The sequence below is a fragment of the Protopterus annectens genome, chromosome 11.part0, assembly GCF_019279795.1.
Source record: "Protopterus annectens isolate FY-2018-M chromosome 11.part0, PAN1.0, whole genome shotgun sequence".
NCBI classification, from domain to species: Eukaryota; Metazoa; Chordata; order Ceratodontiformes; family Protopteridae; genus Protopterus; species Protopterus annectens.
Window position 1 is genome coordinate 22,830,822 of NC_056745.1, and position 22,967 is coordinate 22,853,788.

The 22,967-nt window shown below is 38.0% G+C and overlaps 1 protein-coding gene across 1 annotated transcript in view; it reads right to left on the reverse strand.

Annotated features, from left to right (window-relative positions):
- Positions 1-806: 806 nt before the first annotated feature.
- Positions 807-22,967, reverse strand: part of LOC122814890 (zinc finger protein 2 homolog) — an 81,998-nt gene continuing 59,837 nt past the window's right edge. Inside the window, exon 5 of the mRNA XM_044087160.1 lies at positions 807-2,416. Within this exon, the coding sequence (XP_043943095.1) occupies positions 807-2,416 (1,610 nt within the window). The remainder of the gene's footprint in view (positions 2,417-22,967) is intronic.

Genomic DNA, 22,967 nt, shown 5'->3' on the forward strand with positions numbered 1-22,967 from the left:
CTTTTCTGGTATTTTGATTTCCGATATTAATTTAATTGCACTGTAACGTAATGTTAATCTCCATAATCATATAAATTTATAATAATGGTTCCGCATAATGTATTCATCTGTATTTTTCTCCAATGTGTCTTTTACTACAGCATGTGAGGTAGGAGTTCTTTTTTTAAAACTCATTTTGCATATTGCACATTTACATGGCTTCTCCCTAGTTCAGGTTTTCTTGTAATATACGAGAATGCACTTCCATGTAAAGCTCTTGTCACTTATTGCACATTTATACAGTTTTTCTCAAAATATTTAGCATTTTCCATGCTATAGCAGAAAAGGATTGTGTTGCTAATTCAGGGCATAATTAAAGTTCATAAAAATCAGTATTACTCCAGTCCCCACTGTTTACCACGAGTGTTCTTTGCCATATGTATAACATACCCAGAATTGCCTCCTTCAGTAGTCTGAGTGGGGTTACTTGCATTGAAAGCGTATTTAAATATGGTTGTAACTTCTTTTTCATTAGACAACTTGGAACTACCTGAGTGTCCTTGTTCCACAACATTCTGATTTCTGCTTGCTTTGTCTTGAGATTTTATAATTTTATATCTCTCTCTATGGAAGAACTGTAATTGCCTAGGTATGGCTATTTTGGTGAGTAAGGCTACCTGTGTTCTGTTTACTTCATCTACAACATGTGGCTTTCTTGCTTCTGTTTTCTTAACAACTGGTACCAGACAGTCCCCATGATTGCCGCTTCTTTGCTTTTCAGTCATCTCCGTGGCTCACTGTTCCACTGCTTATCAGCTACATGTACGTTATAACTTCCCAGAGGTGTGTTTCTTTTTGTGGGTTAGATGGGTATTATTTAGTGGGTGATTTTTGTCACTGGCAGTAAATGTTTTTCTTTTCTCCCTACTGTGAGTTTTCTCATGGCACGTGAGACTGCTCTTCCATGAAAAAATCTTGCCACATGTTGCACATTTATGCACTTTACCGGCATGTGTTTTCTTATGAGCTGTAAGGGTGGTCTTCCACATAAAACTCTTGTCACACATTGTACATTTATATGACTTAAGTCCTGTGTGAGTTTGCTTATGGTATGCAAACTCACACTTCCACACAAAACTTTTTGCGCATGTTGTACATTTATATGGCATCTCTCCAGAATGGGTCTTTTCATGGGATGCAAGTAGCCACTTCCACAAAAAACTCCTGTCACATGTTGCACATTTATATGGTTTCTCCCCAGAGTGGATTTTTTCATGACATGCTAGGTTTGTCTTCCGCATAAAACTCTTGCCACATATTGCACATTTATATGGCCTCTCCCCAGTATGACTTTTCTCATGGCAAGAGAGGTGGTATTTCTTTTTAAAGCTCTTGTCACATGTTGAGCACTTATATGGTTTCTCCCCAGTGTGAGTTTTTTCGTGGTATTTCAGAGTGCTCTTCCATGCAAAACTCTTTTCACACACTGCACATTTATATGGTCTGTCACCAGTGTGTTTTTTCTCATGGTATATAAGACTGCTCTTCCACAAAAAAGTCTTGTCACATGTAGGGCATTTATACTCTTTTTCACCAGTGTGAGTCTTCTCATGGGATGTGAGCAGCCACTTTAATGTAAAACTCCTGTCACATGTTGCACATTTAAATGGTCTATCACCAGTGTGTGTTTTCTCATGGTATATGAGGAGATAATTCTTTTTAAAAATCTTGCCACACGTAGCACATTGATGTTGTTTCCTCCCAGTGTGGTTTTGCTGAAAAGATACAAGGTTTGCCTTCTGTAAGAAATTTTTGTTACATATTTGACAATTAGAGGGACTTTCCTTTTTAAGGAGTCTCTCATCAACTTCCGATGGATCCCCCAATTTCAGAGTTTTACCAGGTGGTATGTATGTAAACAACTTCTCCTCAGTTTGGATTTTCTCATGACCAGCAAGGAAGGCATTTGGTGCTGAACTCCTGTCACATGTGGCACACTTACAATGCTTTATTCCTGTGTAGACATTATGGCATTTTGCCACACCATCTTTCTGGATGCTGCCCCAAGCTTTAATTTCTTCTAACGTTCTGGGATTTTGACAGAGGTTGAGGGTGAGAAACTCATTTGTAGGTCTCTCCATGGTTTGAGTTTGATAGTATGTTACAAAGCTAATAGGATATGCAAAACTATTTTTGTGTTCACCGTATACAGTTAAGTTATTGACTCCCTGAGTTTTCATCTGCATTTTTTGTTCATTTTCTTTGTTGAATCTCATGTTGTATTCGATGTGTTTATTGTAATTATTTCTAGTTGGAATGAACGTATGTCCTGTAGCAGACATCTGATACGAGAAGTTCTTGACACACTCAGAATGCTGACGTTCCCTTTGAAGTAGCATTGGATATGCACTCTCATGGCAGTTTTTGTCCCTGCGGACTTAAACAGACAATTAATAATATTTTACTAGAGTACTGTAATTAATATATCAGCTGTATACAGTGCAAAATCACAAGTGCTGTTCTTTACACATTTACTCAAAGTACATGATTATTTGTATACTTAATGCATTTAGAAATAAAAACTCGGCCACAAAAAAGCATAAGCAGTCATCTTGACACAATCTTTCTCCTACACACTTTTTGCATTTTGTTGGGCTCATCTATAACATTATTCAGTACATCTGGAACATTCTAATGGATGTCGTATCTCAGTTTCTATACAGCAAAAGGTACAAGGCTTTTCTTACTGCTACGTAAGGATAATTTCATCATGTCATCCAAATTATTTCATCTACATTAGACAGAAAAAAGAAAGAAAAATATTAAAAGTAGAGTACATATTACTATCAGGAGAAGAGATCCTGAAGGAAGACTGCTGATGCATGCAACGCACACCTCTCAACTGTTTGGTATTCACCAGGAAAAAATACAGAATTGTTTCTGAAAAATAAAATCATGCAATGAAATTCAAAGTGACCTCTGTAAATCACAATTTGTTTCAATTGTTTTTTAGCCTACATCCCTTTTCATCAACAACACTGAATGTACTGTGGCTGAGTGAAAGGGTTGGCAACTCAGGTGGGCAGCAACATAAGTAATGATGACACTAGATGTATTGTAGGATGTTTGCTTGTAGAAACCTGAACAGTCCAATGGATCAAGTCCTGCAGTGAGACAGTCAGACTGTGAGGTCACAAACTGGGTAAGCTGGGAATTCTGGGGTGCAAACAGTTAGTGACAGGACATTTCATATCATTATGGGGTAAGATGGCGGTATAAAACAGAAGAATAAGCTGGGAGAAGACAAACAAGGGTAACAAATCAAGGTGTGTAGAAGTGTAACAGTCTGTTTGTAATGGTGGGCTATTGTACGAGAGTGGCAAAAGTAGCCATCACTGTGTTCTTAACAGCAGTTATAAAATTCCAAACTAAAAACTAATGTATATTCAAAATTTAAAAAAAAACAACAACAAAAAGGTGGAAACTATTTACAGGTTTATTAAAAGTTAACTGATTTTGGATTCCTTCTTACAAAGCATTTTGTAAGGAGAAAGACAAACATTTAAAGAAACCATTAAACAGTTTCCACTTTTTTTTTTGCACTTTGGACTATTGCTTCTGACTGATTTCGCACTTTTAGAACCTATGTCTCTTCACCAGCTCAGTCTGCACACAGCTCTGCATAAACTATCTTATTTCCTTCCCTCTTTTGCTAAATTTTCTGGGCTCATAAACCATGAATGCAGTACCTTTAATACACTACGTTCATCTGCTGATCCCAAAAGTTGCCAACTGTTCAGATATCTACCTGCCTTTCAAATTCTTTCTGAGCTCGCTTCACCACTCTCCCAGTTTCTTATGTCTGCCCAGATCAGTCTTCCCATCCTTTTTTGTACGCCAAACCATTTACCCATGGTGCTATTCTTACTACTTTTTCACTGTTACCCTCTTTCATTTGCTATAACCATGTACTTTTTAGATGTACATTACTCCAGCCATGCTTCTGGATGCATTGTCTTTGTTCAATACAAATGACCTAAATATCACCATCTCTTTACCGATCCTTACTACCAACTACTGTTCCCTTTGGATTCTGTATTGCTGGCACAGTGATATTTTGTTTCTCTGCCCACCCTTTACCTATCCCTACTATCAACTATTGTAATGTAAAAGTGTACTGTTAACACAGCTTTATGTGTCTCTTCAGCTCTGCCCCTGGTCCATATTTCACTCCCCATTTCCACCTTTCCAATGATCTCTTTTGGGAGTAATTCTATGTTAATCACGTGTATTATCATCCTGTCACAGAATGCTGTAATGGAACATCCCATTACTATGTTAATCATGTGTATTATCATCCTGTCACAGAATGCTGTAATGGAACATCCCATTACTATGTTAATCATGTGTATTATCATCCTGTCACAGAATGCTGTAATGGAACATCCCATTACTATGTTAATCATGTGTATTATCATCCTGTCACAGAATGCTGTAATGGAACATCCCATTACTATGTTAATCATGTGTATTATCATCCTGTCACAGAATGCTGTAATGGAACATCCCATTACTATGTTAATCATGTGTATTATCATCCTGTCACAGAATGCTGTAATGGAACATCCCATTACTATGTTAATCACGTGTATTATCATCCTGTCACAGAATGCTGTAATGGAACATCCCATTACTATGTTAATCACGTGTATTATCATCCTGTCACAGAATGCTGTAATGGAACATCCCATTACTATGTTAATCATGTGTATTATCATCCTGTCACAGAATGCTGTAATGGAACATCCCATTACTATGTTAATCATGTGTATTATCATCCTGTCACAGAATGCTGTAATGGAACATCCCATTACTATGTTAATCATGTGTATTATCATCCTGTCACAGAATGCTGTAATGGAACATCCCATTACTATGTTAATCATGTGTATTATCATCCTGTCACAGAATGCTGTAATGGAACATCCCATTACTATGTTAATCATGTGTATTATCATCCTGTCACAGAATGCTGTAATGGAACATCCCATTACTATGTTAATCATGTGTATTATCATCCTGTCACAGAATGCTGTAATGGAACATCCCATTACTATGTTAATCATGTGTATTATCATCCTGTCACAGAATGCTGTAATGGAACATCCCATTACTATGTTAATCATGTGTATTATCATCCTGTCACAGAATGCTGTAATGGAACATCCCATTACTATGTTAATCATGTGTATTATCATCCTGTCACAGAATGCTGTAATGGAACATCCCATTACTATGTTAATCACGTGTATTATCATCCTGTCACAGAATGCTGTAATGGAACATCCCATTACTATGTTAATCATGTGTATTATCATCCTGTCACAGAATGCTGTAATGGAACATCCCATTACTATGTTAATCATGTGTATTATCATCCTGTCACAGAATGCTGTAATGGAACATCCCATTACTATGTTAATCATGTGTATTATCATCCTGTCACAGAATGCTGTAATGGAACATCCCATTACTATGTTAATCATGTGTATTATCATCCTGTCACAGAATGCTGTAATGGAACATCCCATTACTATGTTAATCATGTGTATTATCATCCTGTCACAGAATGCTGTAATGGAACATCCCATTACTATGTTAATCATGTGTATTATCATCCTGTCACAGAATGCTGTAATGGAACATCCCATTACTATGTTAATCATGTGTATTATCATCCTGTCACAGAATGCTGTAATGGAACATCCCATTACTATGTTAATCATGTGTATTATCATCCTGTCACAGAATGCTGTAATGGAACATCCCATTACTATGTTAATCATGTGTATTATCATCCTGTCACAGAATGCTGTAATGGAACATCCCATTACTATGTTAATCATGTGTATTATCATCCTGTCACAGAATGCTGTAATGGAACATCCCATTACTATGTTAATCATGTGTATTATCATCCTGTCACAGAATGCTGTAATGGAACATCCCATTACTATGTTAATCATGTGTATTATCATCCTGTCACAGAATGCTGTAATGGAACATCCCATTACTATGTTAATCCGTGTATTATCATCCTGTCACAGAATGCTGTAATGGAACATCCCATTACTATGTTAATCATGTGTATTATCATCCTGTCACAGAATGCTGTAATGGAACATCCCATTACTATGTTAATCATGTGCATTATCATCCTGTCACAGAATGCTGTAATGGAACATCCCATTACTATGTTAATCATGTGTATTATCATCCTGTCACAGAATGCTGTAATGGAACATCCCATTACTATGTTAATCATGTGTATTATCATCCTGTCACAGAATGCTGTAATGGAACATCCCATTACTATGTTAATCATGTGTATTATCATCCTGTCACAGAATGCTGTAATGGAACATCCCATTACTATGTTAATCATGTGTATTATCATCCTGTCACAGAATGCTGTAATGGAACATCCCATTACTATGTTAATCATGTGTATTATCATCCTGTCACAGAATGCTGTAATGGAACATCCCATTACTATGTTAATCATGTGTATTATCATCCTGTCACAGAATGCTGTAATGGAACATCCCATTACTATGTTAATCATGTGTATTATCATCCTGTCACAGAATGCTGTAATGGAACATCCCATTACTATGTTAATCATGTGTATTATCATCCTGTCACAGAATGCTGTAATGGAACATCCCATTACTATGTTAATCATGTGTATTATCATCCTGTCACAGAATGCTGTAATGGAACATCCCATTACTATGTTAATCATGTGTATTATCATCCTGTCACAGAATGCTGTAATGGAACATCCCATTACTATGTTAATCATGTGTATTATCATCCTGTCACAGAATGCTGTAATGGAACATCCCATTACTATGTTAATCATGTGTATTATCATCCTGTCACAGAATGCTGTAATGGAACATCCCATTACTATGTTAATCATGTGTATTATCATCCTGTCACAGAATGCTGTAATGGAACATCCCATTACTATGTTAATCATGTGTATTATCATCCTGTCACAGAATGCTGTAATGGAACATCCCATTACTATGTTAATCATGTGTATTATCATCCTGTCACAGAATGCTGTAATGGAACATCCCATTACTATGTTAATCATGTGTATTATCATCCTGTCACAGAATGCTGTAATGGAACATCCCATTACTATGTTAATCATGTGTATTATCATCCTGTCACAGAATGCTGTAATGGAACATCCCATTACTATGTTAATCATGTGTATTATCATCCTGTCACAGAATGCTGTAATGGAACATCCCATTACTATGTTAATCATGTGTATTATCATCCTGTCACAGAATGCTGTAATGGAACATCCCATTACTATGTTAATCATGTGTATTATCATCCTGTCACAGAATGCTGTAATGGAACATCCCATTACTATGTTAATCATGTGTATTATCATCCTGTCACAGAATGCTGTAATGGAACATCCCATTACTATGTTAATCATGTGTATTATCATCCTGTCACAGAATGCTGTAATGGAACATCCCATTACTATGTTAATCATGTGTATTATCATCCTGTCACAGAATGCTGTAATGGAACATCCCATTACTATGTTAATCATGTGTATTATCATCCTGTCACAGAATGCTGTAATGGAACATCCCATTACTATGTTAATCATGTGTATTATCATCCTGTCACAGAATGCTGTAATGGAACATCCCATTACTATGTTAATCATGTGTATTATCATCCTGTCACAGAATGCTGTAATGGAACATCCCATTACTATGTTAATCATGTGTATTATCATCCTGTCACAGAATGCTGTAATGGAACATCCCATTACTATGTTAATCATGTGTATTATCATCCTGTCACAGAATGCTGTAATGGAACATCCCATTACTATGTTAATCATGTGTATTATCATCCTGTCACAGAATGCTGTAATGGAACATCCCATTACTATGTTAATCATGTGTATTATCATCCTGTCACAGAATGCTGTAATGGAACATCCCATTACTATGTTAATCATGTGTATTATCATCCTGTCACAGAATGCTGTAATGGAACATCCCATTACTATGTTAATCATGTGTATTATCATCCTGTCACAGAATGCTGTAATGGAACATCCCATTACTATGTTAATCATGTGTATTATCATCCTGTCACAGAATGCTGTAATGGAACATCCCATTACTATGTTAATCATGTGTATTATCATCCTGTCACAGAATGCTGTAATGGAACATCCCATTACTATGTTAATCATGTGTATTATCATCCTGTCACAGAATGCTGTAATGGAACATCCCATTACTATGTTAATCATGTGTATTATCATCCTGTCACAGAATGCTGTAATGGAACATCCCATTACTATGTTAATCATGTGTATTATCATCCTGTCACAGAATGCTGTAATGGAACATCCCATTACTATGTTAATCATGTGTATTATCATCCTGTCACAGAATGCTGTAATGGAACATCCCATTACTATGTTAATCACGTGTATTATCATCCTGTCACAGAATGCTGTAATGGAACATCCCATTACTATGTTAATCATGTGTATTATCATCCTGTCACAGAATGCTGTAATGGAACATCCCATTACTATGTTAATCATGTGTATTATCATCCTGTCACAGAATGCTGTAATGGAACATCCCATTACTATGTTAATCATGTGTATTATCATCCTGTCACAGAATGCTGTAATGGAACATCCCATTACTATGTTAATCATGTGTATTATCATCCTGTCACAGAATGCTGTAATGGAACATCCCATTACTATGTTAATCATGTGTATTATCATCCTGTCACAGAATGCTGTAATGGAACATCCCATTACTATGTTAATCACGTGTATTATCATCCTGTCACAGAATGCTGTAATGGAACATCCCATTACTATGTTAATCACGTGTATTATCATCCTGTCACAGAATGCTGTAATGGAACATCCCATTACTATGTTAATCACGTGTATTATCATCCTGTCACAGAATGCTGTAATGGAACATCCCATTACTATGTTAATCATGTGTATTATCATCCTGTCACAGAATGCTGTAATGGAACATCCCATTACTATGTTAATCATGTGTATTATCATCCTGTCACAGAATGCTGTAATGGAACATCCCATTACTATGTTAATCATGTGTATTATCATCCTGTCACAGAATGCTGTAATGGAACATCCCATTACTATGTTAATCATGTGTATTATCATCCTGTCACAGAATGCTGTAATGGAACATCCCATTACTATGTTAATCATGTGTATTATCATCCTGTCACAGAATGCTGTAATGGAACATCCCATTACTATGTTAATCATGTGTATTATCATCCTGTCACAGAATGCTGTAATGGAACATCCCATTACTATGTTAATCATGTGTATTATCATCCTGTCACAGAATGCTGTAATGGAACATCCCATTACTATGTTAATCATGTGTATTATCATCCTGTCACAGAATGCTGTAATGGAACATCCCATTACTATGTTAATCATGTGTATTATCATCCTGTCACAGAATGCTGTAATGGAACATCCCATTACTATGTTAATCATGTGTATTATCATCCTGTCACAGAATGCTGTAATGGAACATCCCATTACTATGTTAATCATGTGTATTATCATCCTGTCACAGAATGCTGTAATGGAACATCCCATTACTATGTTAATCATGTGTATTATCATCCTGTCACAGAATGCTGTAATGGAACATCCCATTACTATGTTAATCATGTGTATTATCATCCTGTCACAGAATGCTGTAATGGAACATCCCATTACTATGTTAATCACGTGTATTATCATCCTGTCACAGAATGCTGTAATGGAACATCCCATTACTATGTTAATCATGTGTATTATCATCCTGTCACAGAATGCTGTAATGGAACATCCCATTACTATGTTAATCATGTGTATTATCATCCTGTCACAGAATGCTGTAATGGAACATCCCATTACTATGTTAATCATGTGTATTATCATCCTGTCACAGAATGCTGTAATGGAACATCCCATTACTATGTTAATCATGTGTATTATCATCCTGTCACAGAATGCTGTAATGGAACATCCCATTACTATGTTAATCATGTGTATTATCATCCTGTCACAGAATGCTGTAATGGAACATCCCATTACTATGTTAATCATGTGCATTATCATCCTGTCACAGAATGCTGTAATGGAACATCCCATTACTATGTTAATCATGTGCATTATCATCCTGTCACAGAATGCTGTAATGGAACATCCCATTACTATGTTAATCATGTGCATTATCATCCTGTCACAGAATGCTGTAATGGAACATCCCATTACTATGTTAATCATGTGCATTATCATCCTGTCACAGAATGCTGTAATGGAACATCCCATTACTATGTTAATCATGTGTATTATCATCCTGTCACAGAATGCTGTAATGGAACATCCCATTACTATGTTAATCATGTGTATTATCATCCTGTCACAGAATGCTGTAATGGAACATCCCATTACTATGTTAATCATGTGTATTATCATCCTGTCACAGAATGCTGTAATGGAACATCCCATTACTATGTTAATCATGTGTATTATCATCCTGTCACAGAATGCTGTAATGGAACATCCCATTACTATGTTAATCATGTGTATTATCATCCTGTCACAGAATGCTGTAATGGAACATCCCATTACTATGTTAATCACGTGTATTATCATCCTGTCACAGAATGCTGTAATGGAACATCCCATTACTATGTTAATCACGTGTATTATCATCCTGTCACAGAATGCTGTAATGGAACATCCCATTACTATGTTAATCACGTGTATTATCATCCTGTCACAGAATGCTGTAATGGAACATCCCATTACTATGTTAATCATGTGTATTATCATCCTGTCACAGAATGCTGTAATGGAACATCCCATTACTATGTTAATCATGTGTATTATCATCCTGTCACAGAATGCTGTAATGGAACATCCCATTACTATGTTAATCATGTGTATTATCATCCTGTCACAGAATGCTGTAATGGAACATCCCATTACTATGTTAATCATGTGTATTATCATCCTGTCACAGAATGCTGTAATGGAACATCCCATTACTATGTTAATCATGTGTATTATCATCCTGTCACAGAATGCTGTAATGGAACATCCCATTACTATGTTAATCATGTGTATTATCATCCTGTCACAGAATGCTGTAATGGAACATCCCATTACTATGTTAATCATGTGTATTATCATCCTGTCACAGAATGCTGTAATGGAACATCCCATTACTATGTTAATCATGTGTATTATCATCCTGTCACAGAATGCTGTAATGGAACATCCCATTACTATGTTAATCATGTGTATTATCATCCTGTCACAGAATGCTGTAATGGAACATCCCATTACTATGTTAATCATGTGTATTATCATCCTGTCACAGAATGCTGTAATGGAACATCCCATTACTATGTTAATCCTGTCCATTGTCATCATGCCACAGAAAGTGGTAACTGAAAATCCATTACTATGTTAATCCTGTGCGTTGTCATCATGCCACAGAATATGGTAACTAAACATTCCATTACTATGCTAATCCTGTCTGTTGTCATCATGCCACAGAATACTGTAACTGAAATCCCATTATTATGCTACTCCCGTGCATTGCCATCATGCCACAGAATGTGATAAGTGAACATCCATTACGAAGTTAATCCTGCCTGTTGTCAACATGCCATAGAATGAGCATTGCATGCTAATTTGATGATGACTTAGTACATCAAGTCTTGTTTTTTCCCCAGATGCTTTTCTTGGTGTTTCTGTTTATGGGAGTTGCCGAAGAGGAAAAAGGTGATGTTCATATTTATTGATCACTGCTGCAGTAGCCTAAGCTATATGGGTAATATTTAGACCACTGAAAACCAAAACAGAAAAATACCACAAAGACCAGAGACTTGTACCACCTCCAAACTTTTAACAAAAGTCCATTTATTCAGTGACAAAATGCTTGCTGTAGCAAATAACAGCAAATAATCTCCCTGGTAAAAAGCAATATATAGCAGCAAAATAATCTCTTAGAGTCTGTAAAGGCTGTTTACGCTGAGGCGCTAAGAGATTATTTTGCTGCTACATGCTGCTTTTTACCAGGGAGATTGTTTGCTGCTATTTGCTACAACAAGCATTTTGTCACTGAATAAATGGACTTTTGTTAAAAGTTTGGAGGAGGTACAAGTCTCTGGTCTTCGTGGTATTTTTCTGTATGGGTAATATCTTGAACAGGATGTAATGGCTGGCCAGTTTCCAAAGCTGCAAGGCACCTTCCATGAACCTAAATAGTCAGCTCAAACTGAACTGACAAAAAGCCAGGTTTAAGAACTTTCCTACAGCGAAGAAGTGCACTGCTGTGTGGGCTTTTGAGGACTGATGGTCAGCTAATGCTGTTTCATTGTTGAACAGATAAGTTCCCAGTGGGGAAAAAACTCCCACTTTACTTGTTTCTTAAAGAAAACGTACTGTTTTTTCTGAAAAATAAGAACTTTTTAAAGATCATGTGCAACCATTTCTGCGCACACCTTCAGTCTATCCCTTTTGAGAATGACTGGAAGGCTTCCTGCTATGCAAATCCAGTTTTCTGGATATTCTGTTTTATTTTACTGTTATTTCTTGCTCAGAAACGTTTGCTCTTGATAGGTATATGGAGGCAGCACTTGCTGCATCTCCATTATCACACTTGTCACTTTGATGATGTAACGCTGGATCTTTCCTGCACTTCCTGCACCACTAGGCTGGCTCTCTTTTCTCTGGATGAGTGCGCTATGTCCTTTTATTAATAGAACAGGTTTTGCATTACTATTGTCGGATTGGAATCTTGACCGATTTATCCGAAAATCAAAAGTTTTATAAGGGGTGGACAGGGTAAAAATACGATACAAAATCATGGACAAATGAAAGGTAGGATTCAATGACAGTAGGCAAAATCAGAAACAATTAAGAGTTTTGGACTTTGTAATGTGCATGTGTGACGGTGACACAGAAGCAGCCTTCACACTGTTTTCACATAAAAGGGATGCAGGATGCATGGGGGTTTGAAGACCAGATTAACTAACAAAGTATTCAAAATTAGACAAAAATACAAGTAAAGCTGCGTCAATCTGAAAATACTCTCTCTGTATGCCTTTCTCCCACTTGCTGGCTGGGTAATGGACCCAAATGTGATGTCAACATGTCAGTAAGAAAGGAAAGCTAGAAAGAAAACTTAAATGACAAAAATACAGCCAAGATAAGCAGATAAGTAAGTACTGAGGAAAAGCATTTAAGGACAGATGGGCTACTTTGATTTTGTCTGTTTCGAAATGAGCTTTAATCTGTCTCGTGACTTTTACTTACATATTTTTAAACAGGAGGACACTTTTTTACTTTTGTGGTAAAAAAGTTGTTAAAAGATGTTTTAAACTACTTTTTACTGTGGAGAAATCTTAGTTATTTAGCTTTATGGGGATAGGGAAATTGTTTAAAGTGCTTATTACTGTGTTCTTTTTCTGGGAAAAAGTTACTTTTTCCCCATACTTTCCTGTTTTACTGACTATTGCTGCTATGCTTCACCAGGAAACAAGCCCCATTCTTAGCTTGACTAAGAAACAGTGTACTTCCTCAGCTGGGCTTTCTTCCAGTCACAAAAAGAAAAAGAAAAAGATTGTTAGGCAGCTTTTATCACCGCATCAAACTGTTAATTTGCTTCAAATGTAGGTGGGTGACTTTGCTGTGGCCACAGCTCATTCCTCACACCTCTCATTTTTTTCTTCAGATCTCTGTGGTGTAGTCCATGCAGACACTGCAGACTGGGGTTAGACACATCCACTGTGGCTATAGGGGTCCCCTAAGTGGGCAAGGCAGAGACACTTTTGTCAGTCCAGATAGACAGGCCTGGGAATGTGTCCTTGCTTAGCCAGAATGCTGTGCCCATAACTGGAAAATTGTTGCTGGCAATTCCAGGTCTATTTCCTAACAAATTCCTGTCAAAAAGAGACAGAAAACTAAACATTTGCCTTCTCCAGTGTCAGTCTGGACAGAAGTAATTTATTAGGCTTGGCTGAGGGTCTTGTGCAGGCTCTTGTCTCTTCTCATACAGATGTTTCTAGTAAAAGAAAAAAAGAACAATTTTCCCTTAACAGATTTAAGTAATTAATCCTGTAGGGAAACGTGAAGGGACAGATACATTTGTTTCTCTTCATGTTTTTGATTCCGATGCTGAGTACGTTATGGCATCTTATTCTCTCTGTGAGGGATTCACTTTCTCTGAGACTGTTTCCATGATGAATCAAAGTTTTCAGTGGAAGAATAACAAGGTTTCGCAGTCTCTCAGAAAATATTATGATTTGTTACAGGCTGGGTTTTACTGAACTTGCACTTATCCTTCCAATTTTGCCAGCTTTGGAAGATAGTTTTGGTCACTATCTGCAATTTTCTTGATCATCAGACTGCTGCCCTTAAACAAGCAGAAAGACTATATAAAGCTACTCATTCTTTCAAGTTTTTATACACCAATCCCAGCCCTCAATCAGCAGCTATAGCTTCAGTGAATCCAGCTGCTGCTAAACACTTACATTCTAATTTGTCTCCTTCTAATAAGAATGGAAACACTTTAGAAAAGTTTGGGAAAAAGTGTATGCTTCTGCAGCTTTCATTTTTAGAATTCTTATCTGTCATGCTCATATGTTAAAGTTTATTCTGGTTAATTGTGAAAGTATAAGGAAAGTTTTGGCATTGGTTTCATCTTGTGAGGAGAAATATGCATTCTGTAATATTTACTTATTTATTGCATATAGTTTCTTTGGTTTCACAAATCACTATTCATGACTGTGTGGATACTACCTCCAGGGCTGTTGCTGTAACTATTTTAAGGAGGCTTGCTCTGATGTGCTCTCAAAACCACCCAGAAAACTTAAAAAATGAAATTCTGAATTCTTCCTTGGGTAGATATTTTGGTTTTGGACCTTCTGCCTCAATGTTATAAGGAAGTGTTATGAGAGAAGTAAGTCGATTCAAGGAATCACTCAGACTTTTCAGCCCCCCTTCTCTAAGTTTTCCAAGGGTTTCTCTGCTCCCTCATCTAACTTTAAGAAAAAAGCAAAATAAGCGTTCACAGCAGAATGCTGGTAAGCAGACTTTAAAATAAATGGTTGGGAGGCTCCAAAAAGAAAGCAGGACCCCTCCCAGAACAAAGGACAGCCACATAAGTAAGTCAGAATGACCATATGAGGGGCACTGTCCTCCCTCCCACCCTGGCATTCCATTAGTTATTCCAAAAGGGCTGAATCACTATTTCTGTCTTTGGCAACAGATTGTTTTAGAAGATAGATGGGTCCTGAATGTGAACCATCAAGGCTAGAGATGGCAGTGGGATGCTCTCCCTCCTTTCCAGAGGATTGCTCCTCATCCAACAGACCAAACTTTTCTCTTTCTTCCTGTCTTTCATCACGTATTTTGGTTTTGGACCTTCTGCCTCCTCCTGTACTAGGAGAAGGACTGACTGTATTCAATGTTTCTGGTGCCAAAGAGAGAAGCTTCTTTGAGACCACTCTTGGATCTTTCCTTTCTGAACCAGTTTATGATAGTACCCACGTTCAAAATGCTTTCAATTCACAATCTGTTACTCCTTATTCATCACTGGCATTTATTACTGACCTTAGATTTAAAATATGCAAATAATCACATGAACATTAATCCAGATTTCAGGCATTTCTTATAGCTTTGTGTCTGGATCACATTATCAGTTCTCTGCCTTACCCTTTGAACTAGCCACTGCTCCAAGAGTGTCCACACAGAACGAGGCTCTTGTGAAAGTCTTCTGCAGATTGCTAGGTACTCCAAAGGAAGACAAGATACAATGTTACCTGAAATCTCTATGGTCCCAGCATATACACCCACTGACCTTTTAAAGTCCAATATTGGGATTTGTAAAAATGGAGATCACATTGTGGAGACATCATCAGATTTCTGGGAATTCATGTCACCCATTCTCCCCTCCTGCTCCAAAGAAGTCAGACACAACAGACACCTCAGACATTGTTTGCAGAGCAGTGTCAAGGGAGATAAAAGTGCAGGGTCTTTGTGGCAAAAAAGACAGACAAAACACATAACATAAAAGAGAAGCTAGCTTGTAGAAATCCTCTCAACTCCCCGAATCATGTTGCCCCCAAAACCTCTTCAAGTGTCTACAGACAATAAAACAGAGATGTAGAGTACATAATCAAGCAATGGGGAAATAGGCTAGCCATGGTTGCATGAGATATAGCTTTACAGCACAGTCTCACTCTACAGGCATCTTAAATTCTGAAAGAGCAAACTTGTGTGGCAGACAAGCTGAGCATTACCAGGGAAGACCTATACAAACAAAAACTGAATCAGATTTTTTCCCATTGGTGGCTCAAATCTTGGAACACCCACAGGTAGACCTTTTTGCTTCTTTTCTAAACAGTTAACTGGCAAAGGTCTGTTCCAAGACTCCATGCAAGAAAGCTTGGAAGACAGATTCCTTTTCTTTTCCTTGGACAGGAATGTTCCTATACACCTTTCCTCCCTTTCCACTGATTTCCAGGGTACTTCTGATGATTCAGAAGGACTCTTGAAAGATCATTGTGGCGACTTCCTTCTGGGCAACACAGGTTCTCCCTTTCTCTCAGACAGGGTGAGGTGTGTTTGACACATCTCAAACCCAAACAACTGCAACTGATTCTCCAGATAATAATATTTTTAGGCGGTTTATCATCAAAATTTCACATGCTGTTATGCGAACTTTGTCAAAAGGCAATTTTCAAAGTCTCGTAAAGGCAATCCGAAATATATCGAACCCGCAATAGCAAATGCTAGTGTATATTTGCTGTTGTGAGATTGATATATTGATTGGAGATCGCACTACAGTGGGGATTGGGAACGTTGTCCTTTTCCTCACTGTAGTGCAATCCTGGAGTTGTAATATATAAGTAGCAGGAGATGTGGGGGGTGCAGGGATGCAAGCCCCCCTGCAAAACCTGTATTGAACATCACCAGATGTTCAGGTAAGTTTGAAAAATGTCAACAATTTGAATTTGAATTGTTGACGTTTTTCATGTTTTTTAATTTTGATTGGTCGATGTTATTTTTGACAATGCTTTAGGAGCAAGTCATTACTCATAGAAACATTATCAAAGTGTTTCTCTGGTTTTAAATTTGTGTGAGTTACTATCCTATGGCCTGTCTTACTCCTCAGTCAAAATTCATTTGTCAGCCATTTCTACCTATGGATCCCCCTCTTTCAATGCAGTCTCATGTTAAAATAATAATTTTGAAAAGGGCTCTGCATAAGAAGCCTCTTAGAAAACCAGTGGCTCCTCCTTGGGTTCTTAATTATGAGTCAGAGATGCTGACACTTGCTGGATTTGAACCAGCTCCCAGGGGCTTCTCCTTGGGTTTTTAACTTTGAGACAGAAAAGCTGACATTTGCTGGATTTGAACCAGCTCATTAGGGTGACCTGAGGCTAATATGGAAAACAGTATTAATTACTGCTCTTAGTTTGCAAGAAGAGTATCTGAGTTGTGTGGTTTTATAGTGGGCCATTTTTCACAGAAAGGGTTTTTTTGAGAAGTATTCATTTGTCTTTTTAAACACTTTAATTAAATTATCACTTAAGACACAGGCACACATACATCAACAGAAAAGAAAACAAATTATAACAACATTTTTTCATTTATTATACATTGTATATAAATATATTTCCTTTCTTTCTAACAATTGTCATGCACTCCATTACATCTATAGTGCAATTCCTACCTTCCCTTAAACCTCGCTCCTCCTCACGAACATTATTCTGCATGTACTGTTGCCATAACTTCCATTTATTTCTCTGTAATTTTCTCCTTCCCTTATCTAAAGAACTTATTTCCAGTTATTTTTTTTATTTATTTTATCTGTTTAACAATATTAAACACTTCATTTACAGTTATTTTTTTATTTATTTTATATGTTTAACAATATTAAATACTTCATTTCCAGTTATTTTTTTATTTATTTTATCTGTTTAACAATACTAAATACTTCATTTCCAGTTATTTTTTTATTTATTTTATCTGTTTAACAATACTAAATACTTCATTTACAGTTATTTTTTATTTATTTTATCTGTTTAACAATATTAAATACTTAATTTCCAGTTATTTTTTTATTTATTTTATCTGTTTAACAATATTAAATACTTCATTTACAGTTATTTTTTTATTTATTTTATCTGTTTAACAATATTAAATACTTCATTTCCAGTTATTTTTTATTTATTTTATCTGTTTAACAATATTAAATACTTCATTTACAGTTATTTTTTTATTTATTTTATCTGTTTAACAATATTAAATACTTCATTTACAGTTATTTTTTTTATTTATTTTATCTGTTTAACAATATTAAATACTTCATTTACAGTTATTTTTGTTATTTATTTTATCTGTTTAACAATATTAAATACTTCATTTACAGTTATTTTTTTATTTATTTTATCTGTTTAACAATATTAAATACTTCATTTACAGTTGGTTTTGATTTTCATTTCCATTTTCTACAAAATGCTTTTCTGGCAGCCAACAGAATTAAACTTAGTAAGGCATTACTGTGTTTAGGCTATTCATATCCTGTGTCTCAGCTCAAAAGAATAATTTCCTAAGTTACAGCAATTTGCTCCCCAAATATTTCTGATAAAGTATTCTGTCATATAGTTTTAAAATCTACCAACTCACCACACCCTCGTCAATAATCTTCCCAGTTACCACTCTCGTTCCCATTTTCCCATTACACCATCAGCATTTGCTGCCTACCTGAGGAAACACTCTTTGAAATCTACTTGGAGTATAAAAGCACCTATGCAGATACTTCCAAGCAACAATCGTAACCCTTCTGGACTTTGTTGCTTAGCAGCCAGCCATATGTCCTTCCATTGTTCCTTTCTAAAGTGCTTTTCCAGTCTCGCTTCCCAAACTTTTCTAACCACCTCTGATTGATTCTTATAGTTCATAGGTATATAGGTGTGTACTAGGCTAATGGCCATGGGGCTTTTACAAGCCTAGCCATAGGATTACTGTGGCATCGTGCCACCTGACCTTAGTTTCCAGTGCCTCTGTCGAGCAGAGCCACTGGGGTTATCCCTGGGGTGAATTTTCTATTTCCCATCCACTCATGAAGATTTCTCTTGAAGAGGGTCAGCGAGGTGCTCTGCTTGACATGTATGTGAAGTCTATTCCATAGTATGGGCAGTCTCTGGGTTATGAACCTGTCCCTGCAGTACATTCTGTTGATTGTGGTAATGAGGTTGGGGTCTCTGGAGCGTGTAGTGTGGAGGGATTGGGATTTCTTTAGATGTAGCATTTCTAACAGAGCTGGGTCAGACATGGCTTTGTAAGTCAAACAGAGATTGCATCTAAGTAGGCAATGTGAGACAGTCTGTCCATGTAGGACATGTGTTTAATGCTTAGATTCCTCTTCGTGAGGCACTTCTGTGGCCTTTCCAGCTGTTGCAGGTGTCTAGTGAGGTACATGCCAAATGCGGCATTATACTCGATGAGTGGTTGAATGAGGAAAGAGTAGAGAGAGAGAGACTATGACCTCTTTCTTCCTGGATCAAAACCCTTGGCAATGAGATGTGCCACAAATTAGGACTTTCTGACCACAGTGGCAATGTGGTGGTCGAAGGAGAGGTTGCTGTCAACCTGCATTCCCAGATCTCTTATAATGCCTTCAGTGGGCTCCCATCAATGTGGTAGTTAGTAGGAACTGAGTTTTTACTAAAGGGGATGATGGCACATTTTTTGGCATTAAGCTTAAGGCCATGATTTTGATGCCAGTCATTGGTCTCAGTGAGGCCTTTCTATAGGATGTCTGCATCACTTGGGGAGTTAATAATGGCTCCCAGCTTGCAGTCATCTGTGAACTTGGTCAGCCAGAGTTCCTTTGTGTTGACCTGGACTTCAGAGATGTAGATGCCAAACAGGAGAGGACTCAGGACCAATCCCTGTGGGACTCCACTAGTCAATGGTCGACAGTCTGACTTGGAGTTTACTACTTTCACACTGTGTGCTCTATCTGTGATCCAATTTGCAACCTACCTAGTGATATAGGGGTAGATGCCTAGTTTGGTGAGTTTATCAATAATTCCCAAGTGAGGAATGGTATCAAAGGCCTTGGCCAGATCAAGGTCGGCTGTATGCACTGCCTTATCTTCATCCACAGCCCTGGTGACTGACTCAAAGAAGTCAACTAGGTTGAGCAGGCATGCTCTCCCTTTCACAAAGCCAAACTGCAATGGGGCCAGAGTTTCGAGATTTCCTATATCTTTGTTAATCAGGTCCATGATGATGTGCTCCATAGCTTTACATATCAGAATCATCAGGCTAATGGGGCAATAATTCCCGGGGCCTGTAGTCACTCCCCCTTTATGGAGAGGGATGACTATAGCAGTGCGCCATTCAGTAGGGCCAAAGCCTGAAGTGAGGCTGTGACTGAACAGGACACACAGATGTGGTGCCAGTTCGCTTTGTAGTTCATGTAGAACACAGCCAGGGATATTATCGGGTCCCATGGAAGCTGTATTCTTGGCTTTGGACAATGCAGCTTTAACCTGGGCTGCAGTAATGATGACTGCCTGGCATTCTTCTGGTATTGTGATTGGTCCTTTAGGGGGGAGAGAGGGGGTAAAGTTGGCACTAAATCTGTCTGCCAGTATGTTGGCAATATCTGCTGGCTCTCTATAGGAGGTACCATTGTGCAGTAACACAGAGCAAATCATGGTATTGCCATGGAGGTTCTAGATATAACTATAAAAGGCTTAGTGATTGTTTTTAGTGTCTGCTGCAATTCTGCCTTCGTAGCTGGCTTTAGAGGATTTGATGAGGGATCTCAACTTTTTGTTGAGGCTAATAAGGGAGTTTTTCCAGTCTTGGGACTTCACCTTTTTCTGCAACAGTTTCTGCCTTCTGTTGTAGAGTTTATTAATGGCAGGGGACCACCAGATTGGCTTCCTTTTTTTGGAGGAGAGCGTGTTGGTTCTGTTGGGTATGGCTAGTTCCATACATTTATGTACATGTTCATACAGTGCATACAGTGTATGATTCGGCAGTCATGCAGCTATTTTCCATTGGCATGGCTGCTGTGAAGTTAGCCACCTCTGTTTTTAGGAGTCCAAAGTCAGCTTTGGAGAGGTTTTTCAAGGGTGATTTGGATTTCTACGGCGATTAGTTTATGGTCAGATCTGACCAGGGAGGGATTGACTACTGGTGTAGAGCAATGGTCGCCCATGTTAGTAATAACCAGGTCAAGGATGTTGCTTGCTCTAGTGGGGGTCAGAATGAGCTGGTCCAGGGCATTGGAATTGATGAATTCCAGGAAGCATTGGGCAAGTGTATTGGTACTTGAGCAGTTTTCCCAGTTGATGGAGGGGTAGTTGAAGTCTCCTAGTATGAGAGTGTTGGGTTGGACCTTGATAGATTCCAGGGTGCTTAGGACTGTGGAGTGAGAGTCTAAGGACATGGTTAGAGACATACAGCAGGCTATGGCCTGGATCCAGTCTTACCCAATGTTAGTTATACCTGAAGTATCTCAGATACATTATTCTGAGTTACTAGTGTGGAAGTGTGCATATCCTTTATGAATATGGAGACACCACTACCTTTGGAGCTTCGGTCCATGTTTTGGGGCCAAAAGATGTGGAATGAGTTATAGCCTGGTAGCGATGGGGTGCTTTCTGACACTTTAAACCAGGTCTCTGTTACAGCACAAATGTCGATGTTCTCCATTTTGAGGAGTGCTTTGAGCGAGTGCATCTTGAGATTTAGACTTCTAGTGTTGAGCAGCAGGACCCTCAGATTGCATTTATTTATAGCTGTTACAGTGGTAATTTGGTCTTTAGAACACCACCTAAAAAAGACACTATAGGGGTGGCAAGAGCCTTAGCCAGTACCCAGAAACCCAGGGGTGAAAAATGCAGCCATCTCTGGCAAAGCATCGAGGTCTGTCACTCATGTCATCCCAAGCAGACAGATATTGGATCCCCTTAGAGTGACACCAGAAACTTAGCCAATAGTTGAATTCAATCATTTTTTGTTTGTACAGCGGTATCATTTTGGGTGACGGTAGGATATTGCTCAGGGCTAGTGTCATACTTGCCTGGGCCACATAATCCGAGAGCTCCACCATGTCTCTTTTCATGTAGTCTAGGGAGGTGCATCTCAGGTCATTCACACCCTAATGGACAATGACACAGTCATACTTGTACTTGTTGTGGAGTGACCTGAGTGCATGTATTATGTGTCGGATTCTGGCACCTGATAGACAGCTGACTGTTACCTTCTCCTTATTCAACCTAGTGAGTGGGACATCTGTGTGCCTCACTACTGTGTCACCTATGATTAGTGTACAGGGTAAAGTGTTTACCCTTAGGGGCTTAGGTTGAGCAGCACACTGTGGAGATGAGCTATGTGTCCTGTAGTTTGTGCTGTGTTGTGGTGGTCAAGTGTGTTTCTGTCTTGGAGGTCTCTGCTGTTTGGGTAAATTTCTATTGAGTGCCTCCGCGAAGGTGGGTGTGTGGTTTGTGTTTTTATGTGAGAGCTGAGATAGTGGGTGTTGTGGAGGGCTATGCATTCCATGTGATGTGTTGCAGGTGTTGACTTTCTCCTCTTGACCAGCTAGTCTGGTCTTGGCAGGAGAGTGCATAGTTTCCAGTTTGGTGATATAAGTGCATCTCTCACAAGTGTGAATGTTGGGAGGTAAGAGGAGAGGGTTGTCTGTGTACATGAGGCAGTTGCTACACTACCTCAGAATTCCCAAGTTCACCAGGTTAATAGGAGAAAGCACAGGGAACTGCACTTTAATCATGCCAGGAGGGGTGGTCATAACTACTAAGTACTG